The sequence below is a fragment of the Magallana gigas genome, chromosome 5, assembly GCF_963853765.1.
Source record: "Magallana gigas chromosome 5, xbMagGiga1.1, whole genome shotgun sequence".
Classification (NCBI taxonomy): Eukaryota; Metazoa; Mollusca; class Bivalvia; order Ostreida; family Ostreidae; genus Magallana; species Magallana gigas.
The window spans coordinates 26,288,376-26,299,519 of record NC_088857.1 but is presented as its reverse complement, the minus strand read 5'-3'; the positions used below and the strand labels follow the sequence as shown (position 1 = coordinate 26,299,519).

Here is an 11,144-nt window from a genome sequence, read left to right as displayed (position 1 = left end):
TATGCCTTTTCTATATCTTGCATTTGTTACCGAAAAACGAGAACTACTAGTATTGCATATTTGTGGACATTAAAAAATCCCGTATTCAAATAATGACGTTTTTTTTTCAAATAAAGAATCAGGTAAGCAGGCTGTCCGGCATCTTTAATAAAGGGCCACTTACAGACTCTGACAGCTAGAATGTAAATTGAGAGGTTTAATGCACCCCTATAGGTGGATTTTCACTAATGCATCCCTATATGTGGATTTCAACTGATGTATATATCCCTATAGGTGGATTTTGAAGAATATATCACTACAGGTGGATTTTGATAATTTATCCCTACAGGTGGATTTCAACTGATGTATCACTTCAGGTGGATTTTGAATAATGTATCCCTACAGGTGGATTTTGAATAATGTATCCCTTCAGGTGGATTTTGAATAATTTATCCCTACAGGTGGATTTTGAATAATTTATCCCTACAGGTGGATTTTGAATAATGTATCCCTTCAGGTGGATTTTGAATAATTTATCCCTACAGGTGGATTTTGAATAATGTATCACTACAGATGGATTTTGAATAACGTATCACTACGATGGATTTTTAATAATGTATCCCTATTGGTGGAGTTTGACTGTCTTCCCATCGTTTAACCATCAAAACTGGATGTGATAAAACACCACAAAACCTACAGATATTATTTTCTATGCAAAGCCTCTCATGCATGAAAACGAATTTAATTCATTTTAGTTTGTCCAATATACGTACATCAATTAACGTTTAAAAATATATTAAAGCGCACGTCACCTGACGTCGTGCATGGAAATATGAAATTAATGGTGCTCCGTAAATCCAATAAATGTAAAATAAAATCACTGTATCTTTTGATAACAACTTTAAAATCATATGATTTTTTGCAGGCTTATTTTCCATCGGTAGTTATTTAATAAAACATGCGTCATTTTACAAAGTACACAGTAATTTTGCCGTAAATCACTTTGTCCGCGAACTTTTCTAACAACCTTCGTACATCAGTTAACGTTTAAAAATATATATATTAAAACGCATTTCTTTGAGAACCATCGATGTAGATGTTTAATACAGAGAATTTTTATTCAATGTATAAACCTTGAGAAAGAAATTTGCTATCTAAAGCGTGAAATTAAGAGGCAATATCAATTTTTTTTTGGGGGGGGGGTAAATTTTTTTTTTTTCTCATATTTCGTATATTATTTTTATGTATATACTGTCTCCTTAAAAATCCCAAATTCTGTGCTTTAAATTCATTGTTCAATAATTGCTGAAAAAGCTGATAAGCTGCAAAGCTTAATGTAATACTAATAAAAAAAGTTGTCTGATTTAAATGCATCCTGCTAATTCTAAATGGCGGGAATAAGGTGTGGATATCGTACCTCATCCCAATCTTAGACTAAATAAACACACAATATGACAATACAGCACCAAAAGAAAAACAACAAAAACAAAAACTTCAGTTTTCCTTTTTTATATAAAATCTCAAACAAACAAGCAGTGTGTATGTTCAAAGTCTTGTTATATAATAACAATATTGGGGTGTGAAAGAATTGTTAATATATAGAAACGTAAGCACATGGATTTATCCTTGGGCATTGGTTGAAGCGCCTGGTGACGCCATACCACTTCCCATACCACCTCCCATACCGCCTGAAAACATTCTTCTCATCATCATCATTGACATCATATCGTCCATCGGCATCATTTCTCCTCCTCCTAGCATCATTAATGTCATCAGGTTATTTCCACCCATCAGCCCACCTCCTGGGCCCATCACTAAAAAAGAGGAAATACAGTCATGTTATAAACGCTTAATATTCAAATTCGTTTACGTGTGTATATATATATATATATATATATATATATATATATATATATATATATATATATATATATATATATATATATATATATATATATATTTTTTTATTTTTATTTTTTTTTTTCATTTTTATTTTTTTTTTTTAATTTCCCCCCTTGATCTAGCTTTCAGAAGTACATTTTTTTAAAGAATCCTCCCGTAAACCTGCATGAAAATGTAAGAGCGTGTTAAAAAACGGGGTTTTTTTAAATGACTAGAAAGCCAAATTTTAGACTGTATACTTACATGATTTCATCAACAACATATTCATCATATTTTCTGAAATAAAAAAAAAATGAAATATATATATATTTACTATACATTTAAATCATGGTGCAGACTTAACACCGAGTATCAAAAACTGGAAATATATAATAAAGGATATTCGGTATCGTGCTGCTAAATTTGTGGTATATTTTGGAAGTGTCTTTCACTAATTGTTACAATTTTCACATATTAATTCCGACATGACTAATTATATTTTTTTAAAAATGGCTAGCCAAAGAAATGCACTCATTTACAATATTGAAAATTGTTAATAAGTCAAAAACAATAGCGATACATATATTTCATTATCTGATTTTTACAAGCACTTAAAACTTGTAGGCCTAACTGTATTGAAAATATCCTTGCATCACGAGTGAACTAGTTTGCTTTTCAACACCATTACGTTTCATCTTCAATTTATTACCTATGAAATAATGTACATAGGAACATATTTCCATGTGAAAGTATTTCCTTTTATACCATTTTCACTGACGAATGCATTTTCTTAATTTCGTTAGATAAATTCCATTTAAATATCAATATTTTTTTATATAATACAGAATGATCGATATATAAGATGTATCGTTATGTAATGATGATTGATTAAACACTTGGAGAGATGTAAAAAAAGATCCAGAATACCTATAACTTATACATATGTTTCGTAAGACTTTGTACCTGTATCAGAGACATAAATAACATGATACTGTTACACAGAATTTTCCAAAATGCTAATGCCTGCTTTTGCCCTACAAAAAAAGGCCAAGGGCGACAACACACTGGGCAGATTCCACCACCGTGGGAAAAGTTTTAGTATTAATGACCTATAAGACATTAATAAATAACTATTTTATTATTTCCTCATGACATATTTATGCGTAGTTTTTTCTTTGTTGGGGAAAAAGAATAAATAACCTACATCTCTATACACTCCATTGATTGCAAGGTAAAAATGTTGGTTGTTGATTTGTATGAAAATGGCGAGATAAACATTATGACTGTGATCTAGATATATAAAATCTAGATGACTTTCTATTTTCGGCCATGTACATACGTAGGATAAAATTAAATGAAGTGCAGGTTCACGAGTAATAATTAGACTTATCACAAACACTAAATAATTCAAAGATTGTGATAACAACTTGTGCATGTATACTATTAAGTAATACATGTCTGCTACACCGTATGACGAAGTTGATGCACGAAACATTTTTTTCAGTCACTTTTTAAGTACAGTTTTTTTTAATTTACGAAAACACGCATATCTGTTTGTGAAGAACATATGTAATCGATGTATTACAAGAAGGGAATCGAAGAAGAAGCCTCGAAGTAAGAAATACATGTACTTGTCATTTATGATAAACAAAAAATTAAGCAAAATGTATTGCGAAAACAGTCATATTTAGCATTGCCTAAGGATCAATAAGGAGTCTTAGACTTATGTCGAAATTTGTACATAGTATAAAAGTTTTATTTAACTATATAATAGTATACAATGATCGTTTATCTATGCTGTCGCTACCGACACATTTCAAGCATCAATTTATGACCAATATAAAGTCATTCTGACTTTCATTTTTAAGAAATTTTGACTTTAGAGTTAAGATGGTTGAATGTTATTCAAAATTCATAACGACAAAGAGATCTGTAGAAAGAGATAGGAAAATATTTAAAATATATACCACAAAAAATACTAAATGAAACAGTTTATGGCTAAATTTCATATTTAAAGCTATACACGCTATAATTTGCGTCAATTTTGAATAAAGGGGAAAATGTATGTGTTTGATTACTAATAAAAGTTACCTTTATTCTGTTAATTATAATGCTCAATTCGATCACGTAACAAATGTATCAAATATTAAACAATAAGAAATATTTATTTTCCTGCCAGGAAAGTAATGCCACCTCGTGAATATCAATCTATCACGTGATATCGACAGCTAAATTTAGCCTATCATACCAAAACTGGTGAAGGGTCAACATCTTCATAATTGTGATAGTTTCACAAAGGAAAGGATATTTTCAGTAAAGCATAAATTTGTCCGATATACGAGTACAAAAAAAAGAAAAAAATACAAGCCTGTGAGTAGATATGAATACTTCCTTTAAAAAAATGACGTAGACCTGTGTTTTTCCCCTATGTGCTATTTATAGATCCTATAAATATTAATGCAGAAGTAAGGGTATCATGAATGACAAGCGTATTTTACTCATTATACATGTATGTATTTCAATTTAACAACTGTTAAGCAATTAAAAAATCAAGTTGGATATTTAATTAGGCAAACAATAACGACCACCTAGTTCTCCGCGGACATGCGCAATCAGGTCGGTTTGCTCTTCCTTCATCAATATTCATGAAAATGTATATTTTCCTGGCAGGAAAATAAACAATTAAAAATCTATATCTTTGTAACGAGATGGAATTCACCCTTGTAATTTACAGATTAAGGATAACTTTTATAAGTAGACAAACACATGCGTTTTCACTGTCATTCAAAATTGACGCAAATTATAGCGTGTATAGCTTTAAGAAAGCTAATGTAGATCTTATGGGTAGTTAGTTGTTCGACATCCGGTCCCCTTAAGTCTAAGATCTTTCATAATCCTTATTCATTAGTGGAACACGGTGAACACTAAACGAATTATTAGTAGCAGGGTAGAGACCTGACATTCCGGAGGATGAGGAGCCCCTCGAGCTCGCTCCCGGTCCAGCCCTCGGTCTCTGGCACATTGTACAACTAATGAACAGAGCCGCTACGTATATGCTGCATAAAACCTTCATTGTCATTTCTGTAAGAAAAATCAAATAATCTTTATATACGTTACCAACATAGAGTATTGTTACATTCATTTTGACAACTAATTTTTTTTATGTAACATTTATTTGAATTATTACTTTTTATGTTACACAATGTTTAATTTAATTCTAAATATGCGTTTAAATAGCTAACTACAACATTCATAATGCAAGGGGACATGAGTCATGTTGTAATTTGAGAAATGTTCGATGTTCTTCTTGTAGTTCAGAAGAATATACCGGTAATTATGTGTACATCTTTGTTTTAGGTTATATCTAGTGCCTCTATAGAATATTGGTAACAAAAAAAATACAGTTTAGATTTTGCTAGCGGAAAGAAACGAGGGACCTGTTATTATTTGCAGAAAATTCCCCGAACCATGGGTCTTGAACGATAACCTTATATATTCTATAGAGCTGATATTCGAACGAGTTTTTTAACTTCAAAAGATAATTTGAATACCGGCGAAATGATGTGAGAGTTTTTTTTAACTACAAAGACAATCCTATCGAGGCTCTAATAATACAGTGTATTTCTAAAAATATAGTTTTTTATAGCAAAAATAAAACAACTTGTCAGGACAATATTAAAAATATTGGGTTTTGAAATGATAATTTCTAACCTAAGTCCGGAAGTGACGTTTGATAAAGAACAGCCTAATAATAATGAATGATATTTACATGATTTAGACCTGTTCTGGACCAATGCATCAAGTCTTTAAGCTTTACCAATTTATAATGCTGAACCCGTTGTAACTCAACCATTATATCGATACGTTATATTAAAGTTTTGCAATTTAAAGAATTCAAAACTATTTATAACAAGATTGTTACACATAATTTTGAATATTTTGGATTTCACAACTTTAACGTAACAGATATCAGTTTTGGAATGAAATACCACACTAACTATTGCATCGATATCCATTGCAATGATACGAGCAAGGCAATGAATACAGGCCGTTACTTAAAATTCTACTCTGCCTCTTGCTAGTTTATGTTTTTAGAACTAGAAAAATGACAATCAATTAACAAGTGATAATCATATTATTTTTCACGTGTTAGAGGAATCGCTTCGTTTAACGAAACCAGTTATCATTTTCTATAATAAGATAAGCAAAACTTGGTAATATATTTTTGTGAGCAGTAAGATGATATATCCCAATTCATAAATAGAACACTATTTTCAATAACACAGCACCCTGTTCTGTAGAAGTACGCTATTTTCAATAGCAAGGCACCCTGTTCTATAGAAAAAAAATCAAATACCCCCTCCCCACCATACACACACATACACGATGTTAGAGTACAATATTAGATGCTATCAGGAACAAAATTTGAGATTACCTTAAATGTTCAGTTCCACAAACAATTCTGGATGAAGTGAGATGGTGCAGGTGCAGATTTGAATCCTTTCTGATTTTATATCTGAGCATGCGCCTGGCTATATATAACTGATATAGGCCTGCTATTAATGCGCTGCCCGTTTTACTCTTTATTTACCATTTATTACTTTTTATGGCCCCCTCCTGACAGGAAGCGCCCTTGTGTCGGAATACTGACAGCCTGTCATTTCTTACAGAAACCTTGGTTGACCTTTATACTGCTCATCTATTTGTGTTGCAATCAGAAAGCTCACTCTCTTCAATTATTTGTATACTGTATGTGTTTTTTAATAAATAACATGTAATGCAAGCAAGCAAACAAACAAATTTATCGTTTTTAAGAGGTGAAATTGGTCGACAAAAAAGAAGATGGGTGGATAAGGCGTATAAATTGTCTATACAATATACATGTTTAAGTGTAAAATCAAAATACTGTATCAATGGATATGATAATTTTTTTAAAACCATTCCAAACAATGTATCTTCTAATATAACATTGATTTGTAACCCTTAAAAATAATCATACTTGGAATATGTTGACCAATGCGTATCAAATCGTCCAAATAGTGTCATTTTAAAAAAGAAATCGAACGATTTTCCTTTTATGGAGTGGGTCTGTGCTCCATATTTTTATCATTATCTAAAAAAAAGGTGGATAACAAACAGATTTCAATGAACAAAACGTGGAGAGATGACCCACTATACATGACATAAAAATATAATTTTTTTATTCCAACGATTGAACGGTTTAGAAAAATAATAAACGTCCGTATATCCGTGCCAAAGTATTATACATATTATACAGCAATATTTACATTTGCCAGTGTCTTTGCCTGTGATAACACTACGTATCGATTTTGTACTATATAACCCATAATACAAATGACGCCAAATTGAGGCGCCAGCGGGATTTGCTTATTTATATTAAATGTTTAATCGTACGATTGCTTAAAATTATATAAATATAAGTAATAAGGAATCATTCTTTGAATATTATGAGGTAATAATTTCGGTCGGGGCGTGATCAAATCTATCATAAAGCCCTTCGGGCTTTATTGGATTTGATCACGCCCCGACCGAAATTATCACCTCATAATACTCAAAGAATGATTCCTTATTCCTTATTTAATAAACCACGCAATTTATTGTGACTGAAATGGATTAGTGGTTAGGGAACCAGACATTAGGTAACATTTTAGGTTGTGAATTCGATGCCGACAAAACTTGCAACAGTATTTATTTTCCTATCGTTTCTTATAATATTCAAAACTGAATATAGTTAGAGATCATACTTTTTGCAAATTTGTAGTATAACATTATCAAATAGATTTAATTGGAAAAAGGTAAATTTGAAATTGTATTTTTCGACTAAATCAAATGGACATTTGCGCTCCTCTTGTTTAACCGAGATATATGAGAGAAATCATGTAACTGTAATTGTTATACATAAAATAATACGCCTCTATTATATCTAGTGATAAAAAAAACTGCATATGAAGTTGTCTTTCCACCTATTTTATGAACTATACATGTCAGTCTTACGTTCAAGCACGCAAATGTTATGCAACATCATTCAGTAATGACCCCTTGTACAGGTCACAACTGCAAGGTCAAGAGTTCACAATGGCAAACACAACAAATTACCACGAGACACACGTACTAGCTATTTTGACATTCCACTCTTAAATATAATGTCATGTACATATATGTGTTTAATTAAGGAATAAGGAATCATTCTTTGAGTATTATGAGAAGATCAAATACGGTCAGAGGTGATCAAATCCAATAATTTAGTCCGAAGGGCTTAATATATGATAGCTTTGATCACGCTCGAACGTATTTGATCACCTCATAATATTAAAAAATAATTCCGTACTGCTTATAATTGTATAATTCTAAGCAACTGTACTTTAACATATTGAAAAAGTTAATGCCATTCAGTAACTAAGCATGTCAAGAAAGCATGATGTGAAATACTAACCAAGTAAATTGAAAAAAAAGAAAAGAAATATAACATTTATATTGATATTCATGGTAGGGGTAGACTGTTTTAGTGTTTATACTTTGATTTAGCTCCGCCCCATATTTGAAATATGCGAAAATACGCGAGCACTTGGATACCTTTCTTCGATTGGCCAAAATACATGTACAACTGTATATTTAATCAAAATTTGAAAAGGAAAAAAATTATAGTTTGCTGTGCTGATGTATATGCATTGCATAGAGATGCCAAATTTCTCTTTATAAACAAGTGGTTACCTGCTAAGAACTTGCTTGACCTTTTATGATCCAAGCGTGTCATTTAGCGAGTATCGTTTGGTCGATTAGAGAGCTGCAACAGTAATCCTAATTTGCACGTTTGCAGTATGGAGATCTCCGGTAGATCTCCATTGTCTACTTTCCAAAATAGCAGATAGACTTAAGGTGCCTCACTACACCTTGAAATATTTTCTCAAATCAGCAGAAAATTGCTTGATTTTGATAGAAAGCATGATGGATAAGAAGTATATATGTCAAATAGGCGAAAAAATGTGATATTTTAGATAAAAAATGATATTTTCAAAAATTTCATTCAGTAAACATGAACAAAAGCCCCAGGTGGATTCGAACTCATGACCTGCTGTTCACAAGCCTGATACTTTAACCACTGAGCTATGACGGTTTACATCTGAATCGATTGATACAAACAGTTTAACAAAACATGTAAATCGCCATCTTGTGTCTTAAAAAGTATAAGTCCCGGTGTAGTGAAGTACCTTAAGAGATATCCTTGACCAGGGGCCCGTTTCTCAAAAAGGCCTACGTCCAGGCGTAAGCTTAGTCCGGACTAAATCAGGGACTAAACCTCAAAACCAGACTAAGTTGCGTTTCACAAAAAGGCGGAAACTTAGTCGGGACTAAATTTGGGTTTAAATCTACGCCTGCTAATGGGTAGGCGTAAGTTCTTAGTCTGTGCACAAAAATGGCGAGTGTTTTGTTTCAAAGGCAAAATATACAGATAATTTTATTTTTTTTGGTTTGTTTTATGTGTTATTAAAGAAAACATTCACATTTATTTAAATATTTGTACATGTACGTATAACTTTAAAAAATACCTATTGTTCGATAACTGTTTCTATTTCTAAATAAATTAAGATTAAATCAATTTGATAAATAATGGGCTCATCTTATTAAACGTAAGTAATATACTTACTACTCGTAATGAAATTTACCTAAAGTGTGAAGAATGGGTGTACCCTGATAAATGATATAAACACAATAATTAAAAAGATTATTTCTTAATTAAACATGTATTGCCCAACAAGATAGATGTGTATAAGTACGAATAGATTGTTGATTTTTTTTAAATCAATACTCAGTAAGCATGAACTAGAATTTAATGTTTCTAATCAGATTTGAACCTGTGAAACGAAACTGATTTCAAAATTATGAATAGGAGCAGCTCAAAACGTTTACATTTGTAATTTGTCCTTGTGTGTGGTTGTTTGTTCTTTACCTATACATGTATTACTGAAAACTTTACAACACGTATGAATTCTCATTTTCATTTTTTTTACTCCTAGTATCTTTACAAAACCGTATGAAAGCTACATGTACTTTGGAATGTTTATGAACTCGCATTTAGATACAATCAATTTTTGTTTGTTAAAATATTACTTAAAAATATGTTTTAGAAGCGTGCAGCGTGTGTATAAATTTTAGATCTGTTGACAAGCGTTTCTCAAGGTTATCGAATATTAAAAAATTTCACATGCACACCTTGAATTTTTGGAAATCAAATTCATTAATCTTATTAATTCTAGGATTTAAGAAATGAAGATAATTTTTCTATTGATCGACGTATCAAAGAAAAAATTGACCGGAAAACTTCATCAATGCGCGTACGTAGCGCATTGATGAAAAAGTTTTCCGGTCAATTTTTTCTTTGATACGTCGATCAATAGAAAAATTATTATCTTCATTTCTTATCATTTAATAAAACATTTTCAAATAAAAAAAATGTGAAGTGTCATTGATCAAAAATGTAAATAAATGTAAATGTAAAAAAGTAGATCCGGCAAAAATTTTATTGATGCAGGTATCAAAGAAATTTTTCGACCAATCAGAAGCGCCGATATCTCATCAAATGAATAAATATTAAATGATTAAGTGATCAATTGCGTTCATATTTAACATCGATCGTAATTCTTTTAAAATATGTATGGTTTACAGGTACTATCAATGATCTTCGTGCATATTCATATGCATTGTTTACTTGTACTCATTTGATTGAATTGATCTTTAATTACTTGAATTTATGATAGTTTTGTTTGATCATATTTAAGATGTACGTATATCATGGGATTTTTTTTTATTTCGAAGTTGTCGACTTGCAATACCAAAACGTTGTTTTAGCAGTTTTACAACAGTGTGCATTATTTACAAATTTAACTAACTTGCATTTGTCATACTTATTATATAACAATTGTATACACCCCCACCCCAATAACCCAAAGCAGATAGGGAAAAAAGTATACATGTAACTCACATGCACTTGTTAAAACCGCAAAGGTGCAAAATGTCTTATCCGGAAGTGGATAGGGGATTTTTTTAGATGCCTTTTCCATTAAACTTGGAAAAACCTTTTATTTATAAAACTTTTTTAAATAGGAAGGGTGTTCTTAGATAACTGCTTTTATATCTTTATTTTAATCAAGATACTGTATACAGGGTTATTTTGGTCACGGTTAATTTCCGTCCTTCTACACTTGCAAATTTAACAGTTTCACTCTGTCGTGACTTCGCCCAGTCACAGCTGTTACTTAAGTTAC

General features: G+C 31.2%; 1 protein-coding gene across 1 annotated transcript; it reads right to left on the bottom strand.

Moving 5' to 3' along the window:
- Positions 1-1,472: 1,472 nt before the first annotated feature.
- LOC105325166 (uncharacterized) lies at positions 1,473-6,434 on the bottom strand. The gene is made up of 4 exons (XM_011424593.3): positions 6,296-6,434; positions 4,816-4,941; positions 2,125-2,157; positions 1,473-1,793 (listed from the first exon to the last, which is right to left on the bottom strand). The coding sequence occupies exons 2-4, from the start codon at positions 4,937-4,939 to the stop codon at positions 1,600-1,602; spliced, it is 351 nt and encodes a 116-aa protein (XP_011422895.3). The 5' UTR covers positions 4,940-4,941; positions 6,296-6,434; the 3' UTR covers positions 1,473-1,599.
- Positions 6,435-11,144: the final 4,710 nt, after the last annotated feature.